This window comes from Pholcus phalangioides, unplaced genomic scaffold (assembly GCF_987345545.1).
Source record: "Pholcus phalangioides strain wild (caught in Gottingen) unplaced genomic scaffold, Ppha-v1.0 ptg000011l_1, whole genome shotgun sequence".
Taxonomy (NCBI): domain Eukaryota; kingdom Metazoa; phylum Arthropoda; class Arachnida; order Araneae; family Pholcidae; genus Pholcus; species Pholcus phalangioides.
In genome coordinates, this window is record NW_028301604.1 from 60,175,606 (window position 1) to 60,203,333 (window position 27,728).

A 27,728-nucleotide genomic window follows, 5' to 3' on the forward strand; every position below is an offset into this window, starting at 1 on the left:
TTTACCAAACTTTTATAAAGTGTAATCCCGGCCATACACTATTAAATGTTCATAAAAGTTCATTTATAAAACTTGAAAAATGCACCCAATAAGGGCATCGGTTGCATTTGCTCGAATGTAACCGATAACCTTATTGATTTGAATTTTTCAAGTTTTATGAATGAACTTTTATAAAACTTTTATAGTGTGCAATAATTTTTATATAAAATTTGACAACTGCAACGAATAAGCGGATCGGTTCCATTTCATTGAATGTAACCTATAAGCGTATTGGTTGTGTTTTACAAGAGATCTTTTGTCAAACTTTTATAGTGTAATAGGCCGGAATTACACTATAAATGTTTGATAAAATATCTTTTTCATAACTTGAAAAAAATGACAACCATTAAGTCTATTACAGATACGCTTATTGGTTGCATTTTTTAAGTTTTATAAGATAACTTTTCTAAAAGTTTTGTACTTTAATTCCAGCCTAAAAAAGTTTTTGGTTAGTTTTGTGCCATTATTACTAATTTCCTAGTAATTTGGGGAGCGACTGTTCGGTGACAATTGGCAATGTCCAGTGTTTTCCTGTATTTGCAAACCAAATTTTCCCGTATTTTTCTCGGAGAAATATGGTCATATGTATAAATAAAAAAAGAAATGAAGAAAGAAACGGGGGGGGGGAGAGATGTGATTATGTGTGTGTGCCAAGAGTGTGTTTTAGCTGGATGGTTACCACGTGCATCCGCCCACATGGTTTGTTTACTATTTCTTCTCATGTGACATCCAGCTGAATGTGAACATTTTTAAGCGCTCGTTCTGGCATTTCAGATTTTTTCATCCACTGTAATTCGGGAAAAATTCGTCGATGCATGTTCAGAATATTTTATGAAGAATGAATGATAATCAGTCAATGCAAGAAACTGTTGAAATTGATGGTGTCTGTATCCGAATTCCCATGATGATCTCGAACGATGACTCGAACAGTTTACCGCTTTTTCACAAACCTGAGTAAATGTTTTATTCATATAGATAACAAGCAAATGTACTTTTCCAGGCACCTCGTTGGGAATTTTGCCTGTTGTGGTCTCTTATTTGTATTTGTTTTATGAATCAACAAATATCCTATTTTGAATATTATTCATTCATAAAACTCTTGAGCAGTCATAAAACATGTTGAATTTCTGTGTTTGATATTTATGGATAATAATAGAATTATATATTTTTTTACCAGATTTTTAAATTGCTCTATTGATCATAAGATATTTTCAGAGAACAACACTATTAGAAAAACTCCCTGCAACACCACATTCTAAAATTGTCCCTTACCAATTGATACTACTTCACCAAACACCAACTCTGGCCATATCGCTATATTGCAATTTACTGCCATTAATGAGATGGGTTGGAAATAAAGGTGCTGTCTATCGGTGGTCGCCTCAAGTTTGTTAGGGAAAATATCTTATCTATATCCTCCCTTGGGTTCGAACCTGGGATCATGACAGCAACCTTCACAGTGGTAGATGAGCATCTTACCACCACACCACTCAGGCGTTTTACCAATTAATACTGGTGTCCCTTTGTGGAAGTAGTTGATTGACAATGTATTAATAATTCATGGTTCATTTTATCCATCCCGTTGAAAATTTTAAACACCTCAAATCATATACCCAGACACCTACGTTCTTCCAATGTAAACGTTTTCATAAAATCAAGTCTTTCTTCATAGCTTAAGCCCTGTGTGCCATCAAGAGCATATGTGGCTCTTCTCTGCACTTTCTCGACCAAGTTAATGTCCCTCTGTTAGTACTTCAATCATATCTCCCCCAACAAAATTTCGATCCAGCAATTTCGATGTTGAAGATGCACCAAGTTCTGGAAGGAAGTCAAGTTCTGTTGAAGCTGTCACCAAGTTCTGTTGAAGCTGATAAAGACACAATAAAGGCATTAATTGATGCAAACTGGCGAATAACGACTCGTGAGATCACTGAGAGATTAAATTTATCGAATTTGACAGTTCATGACCATTTGAAACGCCTAGGTTTAATCTCAAAGCTTGACATATGGGTTCCTCATGTTCTTACGGAAAGAAATTTGTGTCGTCGCATTGACGTTTGTGATTTGCTTCTCAAACGTCAAGAAAATGATACATTTTTGAAGCGCATCAATCACTGGGGACGAGAAATGGGTTGTCTACAACAATGTTAAACGCAAGAGATCATGGAATAAAAAAGAAAAAGTAAAAAGTTTTTTTGAGCTTCTACCGGACAACACAACGATCAATTCGGAAGTGTACTGTCATCAGCTGGACAAATTGAATGATTCACTTAAACAGAAAAGGCCAGAATTGATCAGTAGTAAAGGTGTAGTGTTCCACCAAGATAATGTGAGACCTCATACAAGTTTGGTAACTCGTCAAAAGCTTTTACAGCTTGGATGGGATATACTGTCACACCCACCATATTCTCCAAATCTGGCACCTTCTGATTATTATTTGTTCCTGTCTTTACAAAATTTTTTAGACGGTAAAACCTTTGCTTCAAATGAGGAGGTCAAAAACCACCTGGATCAATTTTTTGTCAGCAAACAACAAAAATTTTATGAGCGTGGAATCATGCTACTGCCAGAAAGATGGCAAAAGGTATTGAACCATAATGGGCAATATATAATTCAATAAAATATTTATTCACTATAAGAAAATCGTCTTTCATTTTCATTAAAAAAAACGAAATTACTTTCCGAACAACCCAATACTTTAAATATGTTTCTTTTCCCGTTGCTAATTGGAAACTTCATATTTGAGACTTTCATTATTCCCATTTTTCATTTTCATTCGAAAGCCATTGATGGATAGCAGTAAAACTCCTCAATTAAAAAAGAAATGTAAATCTTCTGTAACCTGTCAAAAAAAATCATGCACTGTAGGATCAAAATGATTTATTTACATTTCTTTTTTTACATTGAAGTTTGCAGCCCAATGTTTTTTCTTTCTATAGTTTGAATCACAAAGAAAGTAGTTATGTATTGGAAAGTAATAATACTTCAATACATTTATTTTATATGTGATTTTACATCCTCTTTAAGACCCTGTATAAGGAGTAAAATTCGGAATAGATTTTTTTCAATATTTTCCCGGGCTTTCTATAGGTTTAATTAATTATTAAAAAAATTATCAGCTCAAAATAAAAAATCATGCACATTTGTAGGGTTAATATGCAATGCATCACACTCATCCTTCTACTGCATACAGGCTTGAGTCCCGTACATACTGGACGACTAGTAACATTCACTCCCCCTCAATTTTTTCTTCATGTGGGTACATCTAGAAGGACATGATTGCAACCACATAACAAGGAATACAAAAAAAAAGATCTTGAATTGTGAAGCAATCAATGTCTAAATAATTTTCTCTTTTATGCTTTAATACAGTATGAGGAAATAACTAATTTTTATTAGAATTTTTTTCCAAACTTTTGTCTCAATTAGTTGATATTTAATGTATTTTCTTGCAAAGTTTTACCTCAACTTATACATGAATGTGACTTTTGTGCTTATTGTTAGTCACTGTCCCCTTTCTACAAAATGCACACACATTCCTGGATATTGTAGAAAAAACAATGTCTTCGAAGTGAGGTGGAGCTATGTTTTTAAGGCTATACTTTTGTTCACAAAAAAGTCTATATTTCATCTATTGGGCTGAAAACATCTCATTCTCACTACTGCCAGATGGGAACCCATGCCCATTTGCTGAAGTCAAGGGAGACTGCTGAGCCTCACTTTAGCACGTAATGCCACAGTGGATAAATAAGGAAGGAATGATAGCATCTCTCTAGTAGTGTATAATGAATAGCACGCTTGCCCGGTTTGCGGAGGACTGGGTTTGATTCCCGGCCAAGACCAGTAGACTTTTCTGTCCGAGTTCTCTTTAGTATAATCTCTAGCAAAAAATCATTTTTTCAGCTATGTCTTTGTTAAACCTTTTGGATGCCAACTATTTCATGTCTGACATTTGGATTAATTTATATGAAAGTATTTATTTTCCAGTTGGACACCAGATGAAGGATCAATCTCATGTACGAAATGTTTGGAAAAATTTACTCATTTCAAAAGGAAACATCATTGTAGAAGCTGTGGGAAAATATTCTGCAACAAGTGCTGTTTTCAGAAGGTAAGTATTTTTCAGCATTCCTTGGTTATAGCCTAAAATTGTTAAAAACAGAGGTCTTGTTTTGAATTTTTAAATTTTAAATTTTTCTCATCCTTCAACTCTACTTGTTCCTCGTTCCTAAAATTAAAAGTGATGAATTCAGAAAATCTATTTCCTTTGTTATTACAAAAGGACTGGAGGGCAAAATGGGATACACTTGGGGTGAAAAAAGTATGTACATATTCTGGAAAAGAATAAAAAAATCTGAGTTTTATAAAATAAAAAAAAAAAAACTTTTCTGAATTTTCAAATTTAATTTTTTACAAAGAATGAATTGATGGAATTCGCCATATTAGTAGGAACGATAACAAATTTTTGTTTGCATGATATCAGAAGAAAATAGGGGGGGGGCTGTGTGTAGGTCTGTGTGATCGCCGTGGCAACCAGAAGTTTTTTCAAAGGCATAGCCAACTCAAAATTTTGAAACCTTAAAAAATCACATTTTTAGATTATTACCATTGTGCAATCACGGATTCCAAACCCGGATTTTAACCAAAAGCAAAATTTGGGGGACCAAATTTGTTGGTCCTTTTAGCTGTCCATGGAATTTTCAGCATCCTCCTCCAGCACCAAAGTTCGAAGGAATCAATTATTTTCTTATCTGCTTTCTGTAGTGTCCAGGTCTCACATCCATACATAAAGACAGGAAAGACCAACGCATTTATAATTCTAATTTTTGTTTTCATTGATACATCTTTGTCTTTCATTATTATATTAAGCTTAACCCCCCCCCCACCCCGAAGATCAAAAATTAAAAATATTTTTGTAGAGAATTAAAATATTGGAATAAAATAAATTGTTTTATGTTGTTTAGTTGTTAGGAACCATCAAGTCGATTTAACTCTTGGTGACTCTATAGATCATGGCTCTCCAAGCTGGTCTGTCATTCACAGCATGTCTCAGTTGTGCTAGCTTCATTCTAGTGCTTTGCAACACCTCTTCTATCCATCTGGTGCTTGGTCTGCCTCTCCCTCTCGTTCCCTCCATTCTTCCAAGCATTACCATTTTCTCTAGTGAGCCTTCTGTGTGCATTACATGGCCAAAGTAAGAGAGTTTCTGTTTAATGACTGTTGCTTCTAGAGAATAGTCAGCCTTGACTTCTTCGATAACCGATTTGTTGGTCCTTTTAGCTGTCCATGGAATTTTCAGCATCCTCCTCCAGCACCAAAGTTCGAAGGAATCAATTATTTTCTTATCTGCTTTCTGTAGTGTCCAGGTCTCACATCCATACATAAAGACAGGAAAGACCAACGCATTTATAATTCTAATTTTTGTTTTCATTGATACATCTTTGTCTTTCATTATTATATTAAGCTTTCTCGTCTTTTTATTTCTTCTGTGCAAGTTCCCTCTTTTACAATTCTTGATCCTAAGAAATCAAATCTGTCCACAATCTCAAAACTTTCGTCATCTATTTGAGAACTGTGAATATCTGCTGTAGTCATGCTCTTTGTTTTTTCATATTTAGGTAGAATCCAAGCTTCTCACTTTCTGTTTTTACTCTTGATATAATGTTTTACTACTATAATTTTGTTTATACTATCTCTTAATTTAAAATTGTTTTCCAGTGTTAGTGACCCAAACTTTCTGTGAAGAATTAGATTCTTGTGCTCCTCCAAAAACTGATTCTGCCTACACACCCGTGATTTTCGCAATGCAAAATGGTGACTACCACATAGCAGTTATATGATAAAACTGTGGATATTCAAGGTCAAGTTTTTACAGATTCGGTTTTTTTCCACGATGTCTGGAAAGTTTTACGATTCCGTTGAAAGTTTTCCGTTATGATTTTTTTTTAAAAATGTGCATTAGCAATATTGTAGGAACAAGGTGAATTTACACCGTATAGACACTATCTTTGAATGATAAAAATTGTTGTATTGTGACAACCTGAGACTCCGGAAAACTTGACTTTGATCCAGTTTATCTATTCTCCTGATGATGCCAACCACTAGTGTTGGGGAAACGTTGAGAACTAACTCAAACGGGTGATGGTCTTCGAACCCGAAAAAACAATTTTTATCAAATGATGGCCGCGAAAACCTTATCAACTATTTACTATCTTTGAGACACTGTAAACAGCTATGATTATTCAAGAACAGAATGTATGTAAATTCAGCTCTTTCTAAAATGCAGTTTTTGTATCATGTTCATTGCCATCTTCAATTACTATGGGAACCATATGGTAAAAAAAGAAGAGGCAGATGACTGCTGTTTTTTGGAATCACATGATAATTTGGCTGACCATGTTTCATTGAGAAAATTCACTTCCTAGAGAATGCAAATAATATTAATCCTCTGTTTAATGATACTTTTCACTGTATATGTTATTTTTAATAAGTTTTATGTTGATTTCATTTCCATTGCGCTGAATTAATCTGTATTTTGAAGGTTTCTTTACCTCATTTGGGAATGAAAGATCCTCAAAAAGTATGTGGAGACTGCATTCATATTTCCAAGTTAATCATCAAGTTCAATTCTTCTGATGAAGTAAGCATTGCTTATTAATGCTATATTTTGATCAATGAGTTATGAAGATCACTCATTTATGAAGAAATAGAAATATATTCTTTGCCCGATGAGAGCACAAAATTTAATACTAATTTTTGTATTTTTGAACAAAAAAACTCAATCCTGACTGGTATTTTAATACGAAGATGATGTCACTCTCCGCTATTTATATGAAGGTTTTTAACAGCTGGCTGATGCAAAGATACGTTTTGGAAAGAGAAAATTCAACTGCTTTTGCAGGTTATTGAACCCACTTCCTTTCACTTTCCGGGTGAATCCCCTAGACCAGCGGTTCCCAACCGGGGGTACGCGAGAGGCCGTTAGGGGGTATGTGAAAAGAAAATGGTAATGGCGGCCATCCATCTAAAAAAATAAAAAAATAAAAATAAATAAAAAAGATGAAAAAGAAATTTTAAAAGTAGATAGAGGTTTTTACTAATATTGTCAGTTGTAATATATTGACCTTTCCCTATCAATGAAATCTTCTATAACAGAGGGGTTGAGTCCGCTGGAAGGTTCGGCCTTCCCTCCTCCCGCCCAACCTATGATCGGGATTCGTGAACTCCTTCCTCTCGGCTCACTTTTCTTCGGCGTTTCAGATTTGATTGTTGACACATGCCGGGCTGTGCATAAAAGTGAAGAATTAATTTGTGTTGTGTTTAACTTTTGTTGTGGGCGTTTGTATTGAGGCGTGTGCGTGTTAATCCCACAATTTTCTATGTCAACTTTTCTACCAAGCACCTACTACTCACGTGATTTGCGCTATGGATCAGTGGCTAAAAACTAGATCTTTGCGGAAGCGGACTGAAACACCAAAATGAAATACCGTGCACCTGTAAACGCGAAAACATGTTTTGAATCTTCCAAAAGTGATTCTGTCAAAGCTACCGAGACCTCCCACTAGAGTAGCTATCGTATTGTGAGACGAGTAAAAAAAGACAATATTGGTGAAAATATGCTGTCAGATGCATGTTTTCAGAGGAAAGTGCTCTATAATGAGTTTAATATACCTCTGTCAGATATTTTTTTCCATCCAAGTCGACGAAAGTACTGACGTTGCGCAATATTTTCTGATACTTGTAATTGTTAAGTAACTGAAAGAGAAAAGTAAATTGTTTTATTTGTCACCCATCGAAGGGGTCGTACGACTGTTAAAGACTTATTTGAAGCAATTAATCATTATTTCCTTAAAAAAAGAATTCAATGGTCAAAATGCATTGGGCTCACAACAGACAGAGGAAAATCCACGGAGAAAGTTGCTACTCAGGACCTCGGGCACGCGTGGCAGAAGGTGCTCACAAAATGAAATGGACTTGTTACTATATTCACAGACAGATCCCTGCATCGAAACCGTTGCCTCCAAATTTGCGAAACGTTCGTGATGAAGCGGTCAAGGTTGTCAACTTTGTCAAGGTGAATCCTACCAACTACAGGTTGTTTAAATTGTGAAGACATGGACATCCTTCACAACGCTTTGCTTTTGCACACCGAAGTTAGGTGGTTGTCCCGGGGTTAAGTCCTGACGTTGCTGTTCAAACTTCGGCACGAGGTAGCCCTTTTTTTAGGAAGTGTTTGAAACACTTTACAATTTCTTGTCACAAGCTGGGCTAAACTTAACAGTCAGCCACTCAGAAGAATTAAAATCCTCGTTTGAAAAATATTTTTCAGAGCCGGATTGGTGGATATCTAATCCTTTCAAAGAAGAGTATTTTGAATCGGCTTCATTGTCGATTCCAGAAAAAGGGAAATTGATAGAGCTCGCATCAGATACCCCTCTGAAGATCCTCTTCAATGGCGGAATGGCGAACCTAGTCAGTTTTTGGGCTTGCCGCGGTGAGAATACATTGAACTTTCTAGAAAAGCCATAATGTATTTGTTGCCGTTTGTTAGCATGGAGCTTATTGAACAATATGTTTTCTTCGTATACTTACATAAAAAATAAATATAGAAGCAAATTGAACGCAGCTCTGGATTTGAGTTTGTATTTATCCTCTTTTGAGCTTAATTTTTCAAAACTTTGTAACTCAATACAGTCCTAAACATCACATTAATTTCTTTCCCAATCTTTGTGTTAATTTGTTTGCTTACTTCAAAAAGAAAAAAAAGAGCTAAATAATGAATTAATTTAATTTAATTCAACATGTACCTTGTTTTGAAGTTTTTCGAAAACTGTACTGGTCGAGACAGATTTGGGGGGGGGGGTCTAGAGGATTTGGGGTACGCGGAAAGGAACCGAGCCAGCTGGGAGTACGCGAACTGAAAAAGGTTGGGAACCACTGCCCTAGACCACTAGACTACAAAGACAACGAATATCTCAATCTTTCCTTGGAGCTTGTGTGCACTGAACAGGACCATACATGGACGGTTGGACCTAACTCAGGCGAAAGCTCACAATTGCTGCCATTGCCACCAGATGGAGATGTATCCGAGGATGATGTCACTCTCCGCTATCCATATGAAGGTTTTTAACAGCTGACTTATGCGAAGATATATTTTGGAAAGAGAGAAAATTCAACTCCCGCAAAGGCAGTTGATCCTGGTATCACCAGGACTTCCAGGCTACCTGCCCATATTGACCCTCAACATTTGGTAGAGGCAGTAACCTGTTGATAACCATTTTTAGCCATTCCAGGGTGGTCTGGCCTCTACAAATAATGTGTAGACCTTCCACCCCTAAAATGGTTCTATCGACATGGGGTAGATACCCCCCAGTGTCCTCCAGCATGTGATCCTCAACTGAGTTTGTGATGGATGAAACATCAGCTGGGGTGTTTCCTTCCATGGTCTTTGTCCTAGACCCTGAGTGTAATGCCTTTCTTTGTGGTCTTGCTGTAGAATATTTCCTTGCAAGGCTTCTTGATTCTTGTTTCTGGTGTGTCGACAGGGATTCTTCCACGTTTGTGCAGGATGAGCCCCCTTTGACTGTGAAGCCTCGACAGTGCCTGATGTGAGTCCTGAGGGTCCAAGCAGTATGGCTTTCTCCTCATTCTTCACATCATCCTCTGCCAATGTCACATTCGCCAGAGCCTTTTCAAGTTTACACATTTCTTTTTGGAGTTTTTCTTCTTCTTATTGGTCGAGAGAAGTTTTACTCCCTCTGCAGCAGGGTTCCTGGCTTTTGCTTATGCTTCCACTGATGTTTCCACACGTGCTTCCACCTCTCCTCCTGTTGCAGGAGTTAAGAGCTTTGGGGGATTGGCTCGATGTGTTTTTTCTCTCAATTTCTTATCTTCCATGTTCATGATATTTGTCTTAGAAATATGGGACTAGCTTCCCTGGGATCCCTTCAAGGAAGATTTCCTGAAGCTAACCCCAGATTCCTTCATACAGCAGTGGCCTTCCCCCCCCCCCCATCGTCAAGCATTACCCCACCTAGGTGCCATTTGGAAATACAGTATGAGCGGGATTATGCATCAGTTGATAGGGCAGCCTCCCTGTTGGCTAGACAGGGTTTGGGCCACTGTACTACCTTGCAGCCTAGGAAATGTTAAATCCAGTTTTTCACCTGTACCCTCTTCTGTAGACTTCCTCTTAGACTCCATTCCGTCCTCCATGAAGTTCCTCTAGTTCTTCTGGTCATGCAGGGTGTGTTCTATGACTTTCCTCTTCCGAGTCTCACTGTGTTAGCATATGAGATCCCAGGGGGGCCCCAGCACAGAGGTGAAGATAAGTAGATTTGACTGAAAAGGGCACACTGAACTTCGTCAAAATTTCCTGCACCTGTCATAGGACTAGAGGCCAATATCAACTCCATCAGGGTTTTTGACTTGACCTGAGTCAAGAAATCGCTTCCAGCCTTCTGCCCCTGGTCCAGAACCCAAGGCACAAGATCTGCCAAGACCAGCTAATTTGCTGGCCTTTGTGAGGAGTGAATATTTTCAGGAAATTTTTTCGAACATGTGTGATTTTAAAAGTTATTCTGATGATGAAAAAAAGTGGAACCTCTAAAATTTCAAAGAAAAATTTGTTATTTAGAAAACATTTTTATTGTATAGAATACTTTATAACATAACTGTACCTCTCAGAACCATACTATCCCAAATCCATTTTTGTCAATTTTGAGATAGTACTGTATTCTTGTAGTTCTCATTCTGTAGTTTAGGGCCATAGTATTGTATTTTAGCTAAAATACAATTTTTAAATTTTACAAATTGTATTGTATTTGTCATAGTAAAAATTATTTTAGCTAAAATACACAATGGCTCCAAACCAGTGGTGCGCAAACGTTTTGAAGCGCGACCCCCTATGAAAAAAAAATTTTTTATGGGCAACCTCTACATAGGATGACCATATGTCCCGGTTTTTTGCCACTAAATGTGTTGTCCCGAAAGCCCTTCAGGAACGCTTGCTTTGATTTTAATCAGGCCACATTGACTTTCAAAGATATTCAATTTTTTTAATATCATATAATATTTACTTTGTTTTTTGATGTACTTTGTGTCCCTTATGTGAGATGGAAGTGTAGCGAGGTATATAGTATTAATTTTTGTATACAGGGGGGAATAAGGAAGAATGGTACGATTTTCGAAATGATTCTACACTTCGACCATTAACGAAATATTTTCATAATACGTACATATATCTCCCCCCCCCCCCATATATTCATACATTACTTATTTTATTCTGCATTTTTTATTTTTAAGAAATGCACAATTTTGAAATCTGATGATTCTCTAAGTCACCCTTTTGCGGTGGACAGTATCAAGTTAGTATTTTTATACTAACTTGATACTGTCCATCGCATGCCAGAAGCAGGAATATACAAATTTCCCTCTTTGTTTTTTATCAGCTGTTTGGATACCTTGTTTTGCTATCTAAGTTGTGCCTGAAACGCGAATGTGTATCCCTATTGAAACACATGTTACAAAACATTTTAGAAAAATAACTTCCATAGAGTAACATGGGTAGAGTAAACATTCAGACGTCATTTCACATGTTCTTTTTTTGCAAGGACATTACACATTCGTGATTCTGACATGATGGAGCTGATATATTGATTATTGTGCAAGTAGATTTTGATAAAATTACATTGTATAATACATGGTAGTTAGCTCAACTGAATGAAGACATTCTTTAGTTTTGACATATTTTTAAATAAAAATGAATTTCTTATTCGGAAGTTTTTGCTTTGGAGAATCTCTCACGGAGGGTGTGGTAGCCCAGGTCAATAAAATACTCGCCTAAAGTACCAAAGGATGTTTAGAGGTGTCGCGAATTCGATACCCGGTTCGTCCTTGTCAGAAAACTTTCCTGACACAGGGGTACAACATAAATGGTGACATGACCACAGAAAAAATTGCTACTGCAGGGAGTCCCCCATCGAAGGGTTAGCGCACCAACCTCTCGATGAGTATAAAAAACAAGCCTGCCGTTCGGAGTTGGCAAAAAATTGTAGGTCCCGGTCTAATTAGCCCTCGTGTGCAGAAAATGACCGTGGTGCAGCAAGAATGATCAATGATCAAATGAATCCCTCGGGACCCCCCAGTTCAATGACGCAACCCTCCAAAGGGTCGCTACCCACGGTTTGCACACCACTGCTCTAAACTACAGAATGAGAACTACAAGAATGCAGTAATATCTTAAAATTAACATACAACATTACAGTTCGTAGGTACAGATAAATGAACTAAAATATGTGTGCTCTTGCAAAGTTTTCTGTTATATAGAAGTTTCTTTGCAAAGGGTTGCATATATACTATTGCATTTATAACGCTTACTTAGCAAAACTGATTGATCTTACTTGGTTTTATCTGTGCAATTTACTTCTTGAAAACTTGTGATGTTAATTTTTTCATTTTGATTTATGCTTGAATCCCAATTCTTAGTGATTTGGTTTTATGAAAGAAAAATACTTTGTCTGAATATATAGATAATTTAAATAAACATAAATAAAAAATGCAGCAACTTCAAAATAGTGATGAATTTAACCATTCTAAGTTATTCTGGAAGAGATTGCTGACTCATAATTTTTCTAAATCTTAGGGTGAAAAACGTGAAGCTTTATTTGGAATGCTCAAGATGATAGATTCTGCAGAACTTCATAAGGTGAAAAATAATATAAATTATAAAATTCCATTAAATCTACAATATTAAATATTCAGTAAATTTTTGTTCACTCCATTATATTTTTTTTCGTATTGTTATATTTTATAAATTGTTAATACTGTCATCAAAATGAAATCCCTTGATGAGTTTTTTTTTCAAGTTTTCTTACTTGCAACCGATTACTTTTTACATAAAATAATGAAAACCACAATTGTAATTAGATACAATAGAGGAAAATATGCACACATAGTGCAAGTAATTATATTCACAGCAATCTGTAGTTACAGAAATTATCTAAATATTTTTTTCAAATGTTTTTATCTAGTTTTGAGTAAAGCATGTTTATATAGTGGTACCTTGGCTTATAAATCTTTTGACTGAAAAATATTGTTTTGAAATTTTCTTTTGAAGAAGATTGTTTTGCGGTTTTTCAGCCTGGGCTAACAAATGTTCTAGTGGATATGTATCATTTTACAGTCGCAAAAGCCAAGGTTACTTATGTCCACCTTGCAATCACTTTCCAGATATACTTCTATTCCTTTTGGAAAATGCATTAAAAAAAGCCTAGACTTGAATTTTTTCATTGTACATACTTAGCATCAATGGTCTGGACATTCTAGGAGCTTGTACTTTCTATCTGCATGTATGAGACAGAGAAGCTGACCACGTCACATGGGGACACCTATAAACCTGACTGGATTGTGTTTGTAGTGTAATATAAAAAGATATTCAGTTCCCCCCTCATTTTTCTTTAAGTTCTTTATCCAATTGTAAAATTTTTCATCTCAGCCCTGGTCACTTTTTATTTTTATTTTCAGTGTTCTTAGTGCTTTATAAAACTTACCTTTAAATTTTTTGTTTTTAAATTATTTTAGGACAAATTAAATGATTTTCCATAGGAACCTATAGGCTTTAACTTATAAAAGTGATTCCTGAACAGATTATCTAACAGACGAGGTATCACTATACCTTGTAAAAAATTTGGTGTCTTTTAACTTATTGATCAAAGCTATTTATTATTATTAGACCAATTTCATCAATATTTTAATGTTTAGTTTATGAAAAATGAATTAGCTTAGTTTGCGAAATGTATAAAACATGGGTTTTTTAAACACCACAAAATTATCTATCTTTCTGTAGGTTGTCGAATGTGGAGGTCTTCATTTTATGATGTTACAAAATATAGAAGATGATCCGGTCAAAATGGTACAATCACACCTTGATTCAATGATTTCTTTGATTTATCAGTAAAATTAAGTGGTATTGAAAGGAATTCATTGAAATATATGGTGTTTGCTTCCCAATTTGATGATTGGTTTCCAATATTTAATAATGTATAAATAACATGTTATAAAAAATGTTCAGTGCCAAAATCCTTTCTTCTCCACCTCTTGTCTCACCCATTTTTGACCTCTCTTTCAACTTATGACCAAATTGTACAATTTCTTTATACATGACAAATAGTTACTTAATAACATATTTGAGAAGTTTAAAAAAAATTGGACATTGATTTAATGTTTTTCTTTATTTTTTGCAAATTTCTAATTAACTTTAATATGATATAAATTAACTTTAATATAATATAAATTAACTTTAATATAATATAAATTAACTTTAATATAATATAAATTAACTTTAATATAATATAAATTAACTTTAATTAATATAAATTAACTTTATTTTGTTAAAATAGTTGGTAGTTATGATTTTGAAATTCTTATATTGTAGCATAATACGAGCTACTGTCTCGTGATTCAAGGATCCAAGTTAATTCAATAGGAAATATTAAGAGAAACTAGGCAAGTTCCAAGTCAAAACATTTATTGTTGCAACATATTTTTACCAAGTTACATTTTAGAGTTCATCAATTATTTAATATGTTAGTTCCAAAATTGGTATCAGTAACAATATTCCAATTCACAAAATAACTTGAAAGGTCTCACCCAATACAGCCAAAGAACATCCTCTAATTTCAGCAAGACATCATAGAATAACTGGTCCTACGACAAGAACAGAGTATCCAACCTTCAAGCGAAGTGAGTGACATTGACCAGTTGGGAGAGTTCACCTCAGGAACACCATTGAAGACGGAGCACCTTTCCAAAGTTGCACATTGTTAGAACACGATGGATCACATCTACTGACGAAATATGTTGATGATCACCAACGCAACACTATAGACTAATATTACGTAACTGCAGGTAGATGTTACATTTTACAGATCACCCGATCCTTTTGAGGAACCATTTTCCATCTGACTAGAATGCACAATAAAACAATATTATATTGACTAAAAGGACATATTTTTAACAACTACCCGGACCAGCCGGAGTAGCCTAAAAGCACAAGGAGATTAGGTATTACGACATTAGTGGCATCACAACAACTAGTTGTTAGTAGAGGTTGCCAACCCATCAGCCGCACTGAGTGAAGCAAATAGACTGAACGAAGTAAGAAGAATGAATGCCAAGCTTCTGATTTATCCAGAGCTATTTATACTCGTAGAGAACCAGTTTGTTCTCAGCGCACTTGATGAACTTATTATCTCCGGCACATCAGGGAAAACTATGTCGTCAATCCATTGATTTGCATATTGCCACATAATAACAATTATTTTGGGTACTCTATATTTCTGGATGGCAACAGTTTGAAAAACATAGAAGAAGCCAGCTGGACTTTCCCCATGGTATCGGTAGTGCTATTGTGGGTGAGACCAAGACGATGGATTATAAGGAACCAGCAGAAGTCTGCAGCTTTTCGCTAATTAGACAAGGTATTTAAACATAATTATTTTCATACAGATAATTATTCAATATAACAATGAATCATCAATCTATAATGACACAACCGGGTTCTCACCCAGGGAAAAGACCTAGTGTTAGTTAAGTAGGGGTTTATGGCGGGTGACAAGACATCGGTAATAACGTAATGTGGGACCCAAGGGGCGATACGTCTCACATACCCCCTACTCTAAAAAAAATTCCCAAGAATTTTTGGGAACTTTTGATGTCACAGGCATTAAATTTTCCTATTACATTCTGTTCAGAATTAACAACCAAATATACAATCAGAGACATTTTTCAGTGAATGCAAAACAGACCATCCCATTTGGTTTTGGGCTTTGCAATAACATTTTCTTGTGCATTGGAACAATAATGCATTCTCACTAAAACAAGGTCTCCAATATCTAAACTATGTTGTTTCCTTTTTTTATTGTACTTATATCGTTGTTGCCGTTGTTATTTAGTGACTTGATCTTTGACCTGCTTCAGTAGTTTTTCAGGCAAACAGACTCTCTCCCAGACAGGAAGATCCATCTCCCAATCAAAAGGTAGAACCAACTCCCTCTCAAGAAATAGTTTTGCCGGTGACTGTCCGGTAGTTTCTGACCGGACTGAATGTATGGCCAGGCCAAAAAATAATAAGTTTTTATCCATATCTTTATGGGTATTACCTACGTGACATGAAGTCATTTTCTTTACTGCTTTATTAATGCGTTCGGTAAAATTTGATTGTGGATGATAGGGAGTGGTAAATCTTTGTTTTATATAAAGAACCTTACACGTTTCTTTCATTATATTCGAGATGAAGCAAGGACCATTGTCCAAAACTAGATTTTCTGGAACCCACATCATGTACAATACTCGTGTATAAATTTTTTCGCAATTACACTTGTGGTAATGCATGATAATGGGAAAAGTTTGACCCATTTAGTATAATAGTCAACTACAACTAAAAGATGTATATTTGCCCTAGACAAAATTGGAAGAGGTCCCATGGTGTCCAGCCCAACAATCTCTCTAGGGCTATTTGCTGTAGTTGAAACCATGTGTCCCCATTGTTTATTGTTACCATACAGTATTTACATGTTTGACAGATTTTACATGATAATACAAATTTTTTGCTATCTTTTCTCATACCTGGCCAATAGGCACGTTGGATACAGCGCTGACAGGTCTTTCCAACTCCTATGTGGCCAGAAAATGGGCCACCAATGCATTACCAAAAGAATTTAGATCTACATGAAGGAGGAAGCACTAAGAGTGGTTTCTCTTTATATAAACTAACTAAATATATTTTTTCTATCTTTTCATTATAATTTTGACTTCCTGAATTTTTGTCTGAGAAATACTGGATCACGTCTGAATACTCTAAACATTGTTTTTCTACTAATTCGGACAAGCCTAATAAGGAAAATAAATGTAGTTTATTGTCTATGTTTTCTTCAGTCATTTTCATTACTTATGCCAATAGGGGTCTAGATAACGCATCTGGAGCCTGCATAGTGGAACCCTGTCTGTATTCAAATCTCGGGGGTACTCTTGTAGAATTTAAGCCCATCTACTAAGTCTTTCTTTTAATTGTTTGGCGTCAAAGAACCAGGCGACTGCTTTGTGGTCGGTAATGATAGTTATTGGTTCACCAGAGAACCAAGCTCAAAACTTATTGCATACACAAACCACAGCAAGCCTTTCTTGCTCTGTAATGCTAGTGTATGCAACAAAATAATAGGAGGTTTCAATAACAAAAGGGAAATTTAATTTAGTTTTTAGCAGAAAGTAGAAATTTTTTTATGTTGATAAAATCCAAAAATCCTTTATGTTGGTTTTTCTTCCGTTCATCAACTATACCATAGAAATGTAAGTAATGCGTAAAATATTCATTTTTAGCATCATTTACATTGCTAGTTCTGTGAAAATCATTATAAAATAGGGTTTTCTTGTATTTCTATTTTCAAAATGATTTAGTTAAAGCAATAATGATGAAAATTAATCTCTCTAATTTATTTATCACACTTTCCCACTCCACTTTTTTAAGAAAAAAGAAATTTCAGCATTTCCCTTCTTGGGCAAAACTCATGTGAATCTGATTTAAGAAACTGAGATTCACAAATCACATTAGCAAAAAAGTAAAAACCTGCAAAATACTGTCTCATTTCCATGTTTTAGATTGCTAGTCTTTATAATTGTAGTGTTTCTGGTAATTATGTTGTATTAATAATTTTAAATGACTATTTCTGATTAGAGGAATTAACTTTCTTATATATTTTTTTTCCATGGAGGGTTGAAAAGATATCAGATTTTTCCTCCTACTGATATAACACAGGTTTTCAAACTGTAACGACCATTTTCCTGGGGAGTCAGTTTCCTGGGAGAGTCATGAAAGCTTCTGAATAAGCAAAAATACTCGGTGGTAAGCTTTTTAAAGTACTACTTTGATAAAAAAAAAAAATAGAGCATGGGAGACGTGTGTGCAAATTTTAGAAGCTCTGGAAGCGGCATGTTGATTTCAAACCATGAAATACATTGATCATTTCCACTACTGTAAAAAAATTTAAAACCTCTGGTTTATAGGTTAACCTAGATTTTCATTAAATTTCCATTTTCAAGTTAACTTTATGCATTACCCCAGTAGCACAATGATATAGATTTATATCGTAAATTTTCAGTTTCAAATATAGATCATTATTGGTCTGGCTAAGAAAGGCATTGTCAGAGATAAATAGATCTATATCATGGATCTGATATAGATCTGTCTTAGGAGACATAAATTTATATTGTGAATCTCTGATGTGAATCTGTATAAGAACGTATACAAGTACTTCAATTTTTGGATGATAGATGGTGCCATTTCAGAAAAAATAAGAAAGGTCATTTCAGCTTTCCAGGGCTGGATTTGAACCTGGTTCCCTAAGAATCCAACCTCACTAATCTGACACATCACCTGATTGTGTCACCACAGCACTATGTACAGGCTGCTATTATAACATGAGTTTAAAAGTAATGATGTTGACTTCATTTTTTAATCTTTGAAAAATTATAAATGATATAAATACAGTAATTGTTTGCATTATTTATAATTTGCATTTTCTTATATAACGAGCTTACAAGTGAAGATGTTTACTTTATTCCCTTCATTATTGTTAAATAATGTAGTTACAACATCTGATATTCCTCTGACATTCCAATATATAATGATATGGTCCAGATATTGTACTGTGTCGTTGTGCTACTGGTGTAGATTTTTTAACCTTGCATGATTGCATGAAAATCCAATCTTGTATCAAAGTATTTTAGTGTTCGTATGCTGATGCGCTATTTCATGAGATTCTGTTTTATTCTTGTTTTTTTTTTCTGCTAGATCTTTTCCCCCCACATTCTTAAAGTGTATTCCAGTATATCTATTTTTTTAGGAAGTGATTGCATCTGCATTACATATACTTACTCAGCAGATACTACTTAATAAGTTTCTAGTTCGTATCGGAGCATTGAAAACTCTCAAGAGGTCAGTCATTTAAACAGTAACATTTTTTATTTTGCCATTCTTATTCTTTTTCTCATTCGGAGCAATCAAACTTATAAAATTTTAATTTGAGGAAATGTAGCTAATTTATAGCAAACTGGTAGTGGCCAGCTAAAGTGGGTTTTCTGTTGTTTTCCACATTTGAAGTATGAATATGAGCCAATCTTATTCCCCCCTCAAAAATCTTGTCCCAGATGGTAATAGACATCATTAAAATTTCATTCAGATAAATAATCAAAATGCCAGTTTCTCATTTCCAAAATCTGGAACATAGATGCCAACACTTGAACACAAAGCATTCCTACACAATTGATCCCAATGTAGCGCCAGACAAGCTCTGGACTTGGAGCTGTGGTATGGGTATGTTTTGTATATGATGGAAAACCTGACATTGTTGCGAATGATCAACTATGACTTAAGCTTTGTATCAATCAATGCTACACAATCCCTTAATACCATTTGAATAATTTTCAAATTTTGAACCATTGGCAACAATTGGGATTATTAACAAGATAATGCTTGATGTTTACTTCAAAGTCAATGATTCAAAGTAAATGTTGTAAATGGGAAAAAAATAGCCATTCTGGATTGGTCTTGTAAAACCCTATAGAAAACGTGAGGGGGGGGGGAAGTGACTTCAAAGATTATCTACAAGAATGACAAGCAATCCTTGCATAAGAGAATGGCAGATATATTGTTGCTGGGATGAAATCGATTTTAGGTTCTTACAAACACTTAATGTGATGCCTAATAGAATTTATTGCTTCATTGAGTCTGATGGAGGAACTGAAGTGCTGAATTTGGCTTGGAGATGGTATATATTGTATAAATGCAGGTGCACTTATAATTTCTTTACAACTGAATGAGAGAGCTGATTTGTATATATTCAAGAATGTACTCAAAGTTATTCTTGTATAGTTTGTATGTAATAGGATCAGTGTAAGAGTGAAAATTGAACCAATCAAAATCATTTAGTTCATTTTAATTTAATGCATTTAGTTCATACATTTATTTTTTGATACACTGGTGTAAGAAATTAAGAGAATTTGCAGACTTGGTCGATTATCTCTAGAACTACTGTACCGGTTTTAATGAAATTTGATATGTATATACATTGATACAATACAAAACAAATAACCATTCAATAATTGTAATACACACGCGCATGATCGTGCGTAACACTCATAGGAGTCAGAAGATATGAAACAGCGGTTGCAGAATAAACAAAAAAAAATGGGTTAATGGATGGCTTAATAGGGGGCATGGTACCCTCTTACATATATACAGGTCTCGCAGCATGATTTCATACTTGAAATAAGGCAGTTTATCATTTCCTGTGGCAATTGGTCCCACTCGTTCAGCAACGCTGTTTACATTCCCTGGATGGTTCCCGGAGGGGGGGGGGGGTTGCGAGTTGCAATTGCCCTCCCCAGAGCGTCCCAGACATGCTCTATAGAGTTAAGGTCTGGAGATCTGGCTGGCCAATCCATCCGGCGAATATCCTCACTCTCTAGAAAATCGTCGAGCGGAAGAGCTCTATGTGGCCTCGCATTATCGTCCATTAAAATGAACTCAGGGCCAACTGCACCTCTGAAAAGGCGAACATAGGGCTCCAAGACCTCATCCCTATACCTCACACCAGTCACAGTGCCTCTTTCAAAGACATGGAGAGGTGTGCGGCCATCCAACATAATGCCTGCCCAGACCATTAAACCTCCTCCGCCATAATGGTCGATTTCGCGGACATTGGAGGGTAGGTAGCGGGTCCCTGGTTCTCTCCATATAAACGCACGGCGACAATCGGTGCTTAGGCTGAACCGGGACTCATCAGTGAAGAGAACGGTCGCCCACATTGATCCATACTCTAATCTCTTTGCTCTCTGCACCATGATAAACGGATTCTCCTGTCCGTAGAAGTGCACGAGATACAAACAGCAGGTCTTCTTGCAAACAACCCTCTCTCATGAAGTCTTTTGGACACAGTCACCTTTGATACATGGGTTCCTGTGGCTGCATACAAGTCACGAGAGAGCTGAGAAGCTGTAGCACTCTTGTTACGCCTCGCTGTAATAGATAAATGGCGATCTTCTCTGGCCGTCGTGACTCTTGGACGATCTTGCCCAGGCTTTCTCTCAATGGATCCGGTATCCTGGAACTGTTTCCATAAGTTACACATGACGATGGGCGTTAAGTTGAACTATTTAAAAGTGGATCAACTCTTCTATTAAATTGAACTCTCTACAAATCTGGACTTGAGATTAGCCTGCTTCTAGCCTCCCCACAATTTGCCACCTCATTCCATCGTCTAAACATTGGTAGTTACTCATTTTTACTGTTACAATTTGAAATTAACTGATTGCTGCAAAATAACACCAAGAAATTCGCCGAGGTGTGCTAGCGAACGAAATGCGTCTTAACTTACGCGCGCTTATAAAGCCTGTTTCTCTACTGGCTCCACCTACACACACGTGTACGCTTACGTATTTGACGTACAAGATTTGCATTTTTGTCTAGAAGCAGTGGTTTTACATTCAGTTCAGTTCTTTTCATGAAATTTGATAAAATATGCAAATTCTCTTAATTTATTTCACCAGTGTAGATTAATCATGAATTTTCATATGCATCATATATACCAGTGTATAAAAGTCTAGGCCCCCCTCCCCTCACCCCAACTTGAGGACCACCAAAACTTTAATGCAGATCATGGTTTTTCCCTTCAAAAACTGACCTGTATATAAGTCGATCCACCACCACCTGCTAATTTTGGAACAAATTTTAAAAAAAGAAAAATTTTCTACACAAGCACAGTGAAACCTGTCTAAGAAGGACACTGTGTGAGAGATGAAAACCTCTCTTGAATGGAACAAAAAATAGTCTTGTGGATAATTAATGTTTTTTTTTCAATCATGGGAACCTCTTTAAGACAAAAATTGTCTAACGTGGAAACAGAAGGAATATTTAGTCTATTTGTAGCTAAAAAAAACTGCTATAATGGAATAAATTTTCGACCAAATGCAAATTTTTGTCCTTTGGATCGGAGGAAGTTAAGTCGTTCTGATCCCCTTCTGTTAAGAAACTCTCTCACTTGGAAAAACAAATTCTTATTATCTACCTGAACTGGTTCTGGAAGTAAGGGGGGTTGGGCTTAAATGGAAGTGGATTTACTATTTAAAATTTAGTAAAAGCCTGTTCATCATTTCATTTGTTATTTAAATGGTGGCTTTTGTTAGAAAACACTCCTGTTTCTTGGAAAAGTTTTGATAATTTCCATTTAAACTAGTTCGGGAGAGTGGTAGACAAGAGAGACTGAATTATTGTTCACAATTTAACAATACAGTAGCTACCACTTATAAGAATCAACCATTTATAATAATCAAATTTTCAAAACAAACACCAAATGCTATTTCAACATAGGAAAACCATCAGTTATAAGAATCAGATTTACGCATATAAGAATAAAAATAAAAATTCGCAAAAACTATCATCGTTCATCTCAGTAGTGCGAACTTGTTGTATTGGTTATTCACAAAGTTATTTGGAGGACTACTTATTGTCCCATTCACTTTTGCAATAAAACCATCCCATATTGACTGTTTCCTTCACTCCTCCCCACCCCCAAACAGTAAAGATCACAGCTTTGTAGTAAAATGAGCTTCCTTCCATGCATGACAGAACTTACCTGTAAGAGGTTTATAGTTGAAAAAAAGGGTCTCTCTTTTATCAAAAAAGTTACTGATAAGTGAAACTATCTAAAGTAGTGTTTTCCAAAGTGGGCAATATTGGGCCCCTGGGGTGATGGAAAGGTCCAGGGGTGGTAGAAGCTACAGGTATAACATAGGATCCTATGGGCTGGCTTGAGATGGGGGCGATGATTAAAGAAGAATTCTGAGGAAGGGATTGATGGGAAACAAGTTTGGGAACTGATCTAGAGTTGTGCACTTGAACAATAGTCATGGCCCCATATCCAGAAGCAGAGTACTTAGGGGTTGAAATCTTTGGTGGATTCCTGGGCCAGACTTTTCTAGGGCCCCTCTTTTGTGAACTTATAGCATGAACAAACAAAAAATTATAAGAGTCATCCCCACTCTTGTGTGGGGGCCATGAAAATAGTACAGTAGCCTAATAGTACAGTTACTGTGTAACATTGTAGTCAGTCTACATTGACAATGAACAATGTCTAAGGACAACGATGTGCTACAGATGTTTAAACTAATTTAGAATTTTAGAAATTCAAGTATTCAATAAAAAATTAATAAGGTTTTTTTTGCTTTTTACTTTTAAAACATAATCTCGCTATCATAACCCCCAACCCCTTGCGTACTCCAGTGGTAACTGGAATAGCAACAGCAAGAAAATTTCTTCATACAAGAATCAACCGTTTAAAAGAATCAAAATGGCTAAACCAAACGTGATTCTTATAAGCTGCTGGTACTGTACCATGTTTGGGAATTTCATTTGGTGTAGAGATGGCCACCAGCTGCAAGAAACAGATATTGAACTTGAACACAAAAATTTAGTTCATAGAGGCAAAAAAAAAAAAAAAAAAAAATTAAGTGTTACAGAGATGAAGAATCTTTCTTTTACAAACGTTATTAGGGTGCATTGTCACTATTTTTTAAAAAGTATACAAATTCTCAATTTTATATATTAAATGTTATAAATTCTTTACTTCTGAAAAACGTAAGTGTTCATTCTATTGCTATTCAGGAGAAATTTTTGTATTGAAGTTTAACTATATTAGAGCATTGCATATGAAATTTCAAATGTACAGTAATTTGAAACAAATATAAAAAAATTCAAAGTAATAATTTATGCATGTCTCAGTTTAATACTTGTTGGTTTATAGTAGTTAGGAGTGATTTCTCAAAACTTAAGTTTTGCAAAATGATAGAAATAAATCACTGCAAAAAATTTTATGTCTGCCTTTGTAAAACAAAAACCTGTCTGGAACAAGAAATAATTTCAGCCTTTTGGCATTCCGTTCTATACAGGTTTCACTGTATGTACAGTATTTATAGTTTCTTTATACAACTATTTTCAAGTGTATTGACATGTAACCTTATTTTTATTGGTTTACAGTATTTTGGTTGCAGGATGTGAATATCATCATCTTCTGAATGATAGCTTAAGTGCACTTCATCTGCTGTGCAAAGATCAGGAAATTCGCAATGTTGGTTTGTATTTTTATTTCTTATGTTCACATTTTTATTATTTCCACATTTTATGCAAAAGGAGAAAAAGGAAAAGACTTTTATTAAGATCACACACCAGAATTTGAAAATTATCATAGCAATGCCAAAAATGTTCGTCGTGTGTTCAAAACTAGCTCACACAGTTGTATGTAACAACTGTGTAGTTACAACCCTTTGTAATAATATGCTACTATATTGCCAAGTTTTTGTAAATCTTTCCATTTTCTGAAATAACTTGAAAAGCACTTCACCCAAAAATAAAATATGTAATGAAAGATTTTACTTTTATTGAGTTGTGACAAAATTATTCATAGGATGCTGCAGTGTGTAGTGAGAGCTTTAAACTTTCTTTAAAGGTAGAGGGTTGTTTGGGGGTGAATAATCCTATTGCCCTTAGAAGGGAAAATTTCACACACTGTGCTCACCGTTCCCTAAATAAGACATTTCTTTTTCCTCTGATAACAACAAAGAAGCCCCTCTCGTTAGCTTGTAACAACAACTTTTTTCTCTGTAATGGCGGCGCGATGTGTGCTCGGATAAAAGATATTTTCGATTCAAAAATTTCTCTTCGTGTTTTTCTGTGCTATTATTGCTTGATACATGCATTTAATTTAAAAAAAGAAAATATATTTAGGCTAATAAAATACAGCTTAGCTATGCAAGGAGTTTGAGCCAAAGATGAAGATGACTTGCTGTTAAGTTGAAGGTAGGTGTTAACATGATATGAAATTGATTTTTTTTATTTTTCTCAACATGTCATTTCACTTTTTAAATGAATGTTGATGTTTTATAAATACTCAAGGCTTTGGGGGGGAATCCTACTGACCGACCTCATTGTAAAATATGTACTCACAGTGCTGTAACTAGGATTTTTCTCCCCGGAGCAAACATAATTTTGCCGCCCCTAAAACTTTAAAATTCAATAATTTTATAACAGTGTTTTTGTTCCCACCTAAAATTGCTGCCCCCCCCCCACTTCTGGCCCTGTGTATAGATAGCAAGATGATCATATATGCCAGCTATATTCGTATTTATGAATATGGCTTGCATATATGATCATCTCGCTATTAAATTTATTATTTTATATTTGTTCATCTATCTATTAAATTTGTTCATAAACATGGAAAACGTGTATTACAATAGCAATGTATTATGTTTGAACTATATCAATAAGGTCCCGTCTTATAAGAGTGTCATAGACCCCCCGGGCCGAGTGATTTTTCTGAAGCTCCTCCCCCCCCCCCCTGCATTAGAAATACCTGACCAATTTATATACTTGCTGTCAAAAATTTCACTCAAATCTCATTTGAACTACCAAAACAACACCACATTCTCTGTGGAACTTCTAATCATTAAATTACTGCAGCGCTCTTAGTGATAGGTTGGTTGCAGACACAGATTGAAAAATGTTCAATATCATCAGTTCTGTATTAAATCTTTTGATATACTGTACAGTACAATCAGAGGTACTGACATGAAGAAACCATTGAGGGGGCTGAAACTTGCTGGTCATCCCGTATATATGGCTCTCGAGCATGTACGCAGGAGACGAAAGGCATATTGCATTGTTTTTTCAGAAATTAATTGGGCGGGGGGGGGGGGGCTCAAATGGCCGCAGCCCCTAGGTTCTGGCACCTATGAGTACAATATAATATATGTCATTTGCATTACATGATGTATTTAAAATTGGCCTGTACAATTTTGTTTTATGAACTTGTTTAAATCACCGGTGGAGAAGGAATTATATTTTAATATATTTTGGTACTTCATTATATATTGTTTGAAGATACTTATTAGGTTCTTGACCATTTACTGAAATGAGAGTCACAAAATAAAGACATTACATCCCTGTTGAAGACAGAAATCAGTATTCATAGAGTGTACTTATGTACTGATGGATTTAACCATAGATTTCGCAGGTAAGTTGAATCTTTTTCATTTTTATCTTTGGAATTTTTTATGACATGCACAAAGTTCAATACTAAAACTATCATACAATTTACCCTTTCCCCCTTTTCATTTCAGGTAAAAATGTTGAATGCAATGGCACAAGTTATGGCCTACCAGTGTAAAACTAGAAATTTGTTTTTTGAGCAACAACTCTATTAACCAGCACCTATATGTATATTCATACACAGCCACAATCATATATGTGTATGAAATACTGTACACACATTTATCTAATAAATTTATCCATGATCAAAAGCAGTAAAGGAGTTTTTGTTTTCTTTGTGATTGTAATTAGAAAAAATGTTTATGAATGTTACATTTTTGTACTACAATAAATCTAGAATTAGTTTCATAGAAAACTCTTTTCTATCCAACTAAACTTCATTCCACTGAACATTTAAACAGTTCAGTGGAATGAAGTGTTGATTTATCTGAACCACAGAGTTATAATTTATTTTTTTAATTAAATGCAGCTGAAATCATAAAACGAATAACGTTCCCATTTAGAATGACTTATTTTTGTCGACTTATCAAAATTTTCTGTCCAAAGCATTTTCCTGCTTACAAACTTTCTCATGACAGTTTTTTGAAAAACATAAGCGAGATCCACTACAGTTGATAACTTATGTTGTCAAAAAATTTAATGAAACGATTAGAGTATTTTAAAGAAATTAAAAATTTATTGTGAGATATGGTGAAGAATGACATATGGCTCTAGTAATATCAAAATATATAGTATCAAATAATATTTGCCAAACAAATGTGTATAAGAGGGGGAACAGCTACAGTTCCAACATGTCAAGACTTGATGGGTGGATAAGAAATCTCAATACATTTTCCTAAGTGAGAAAATTTTCATAGTTTAAAAAATTGATTGCAGATGGCAGCACTACACATAACAAACATTACAGAGACAAACTTCATGGAAAGTGGAAAGTGCACACACACTATGCACACAAAGTGCATTCATTCACTATGCACACACACTTGCACACAAAGTGCATTCATTCACTATGCACACACACACATTCCAACATGTACCAATTCGTTAGAAGTTCCGCAGAGGAATATGGACGAGGTCCATGTTTGGTTTAGTAGTACTAGTAAGTGAGAAAATCATTAACACATTAAAACATGAGCATTAAATTTATAGACGTGGAAAGTCAATATTTTTCCCCCATGATTGAGCATGACACTTGCTGTATTAACCTCTAACTGGTAATATGTCATGAGGAGTTAAAATTATAATGTTTTAGAAAAAATTGTAATTTAAAATTTCCAATAAAAAAAAACTTGAATTGTCTCTAAAACAAATTTATACATCCAGTAAAAAAATTATTAAAAATGAGAGGAAACTCTCTCTTGTGCGCATGCCAATGTAAAAAAAAAAAAAAAAAATACCCAAAAATAAAGTAAATAAAGCAATTTTTGCCACCAATGTTGAAGAAATATTGATTTTTAATATGCAGTAGTAGTTGTAAACTTTTTGTTTTACGTTGATTGGTTGAATGGTGAGCTGAACCGTAGAAACAAACGAA

At 35.1% G+C, this 27,728-nt stretch overlaps 1 protein-coding gene across 1 annotated transcript in view; it reads left to right on the forward strand.

Moving 5' to 3' along the window:
- The first annotated feature begins 681 nt into the window (after positions 1 to 681).
- Positions 682 to 27,728, forward strand: part of LOC149080645 (uncharacterized) — a 41,488-nt gene continuing 14,441 nt past the window's right edge. The window contains exons 1-7 of the mRNA XM_089239815.1: positions 682 to 993; positions 4,027 to 4,150; positions 6,581 to 6,679; positions 12,683 to 12,745; positions 13,886 to 13,951; positions 18,939 to 19,030; positions 24,128 to 24,222. Coding sequence (XP_089095941.1) covers positions 878 to 993; positions 4,027 to 4,150; positions 6,581 to 6,679; positions 12,683 to 12,745; positions 13,886 to 13,951; positions 18,939 to 19,030; positions 24,128 to 24,222 — 655 coding nt within the window. The 5' untranslated portion in view covers positions 682 to 877. The remainder of the gene's footprint in view (positions 994 to 4,026; positions 4,151 to 6,580; positions 6,680 to 12,682; positions 12,746 to 13,885; positions 13,952 to 18,938; positions 19,031 to 24,127; positions 24,223 to 27,728) is intronic.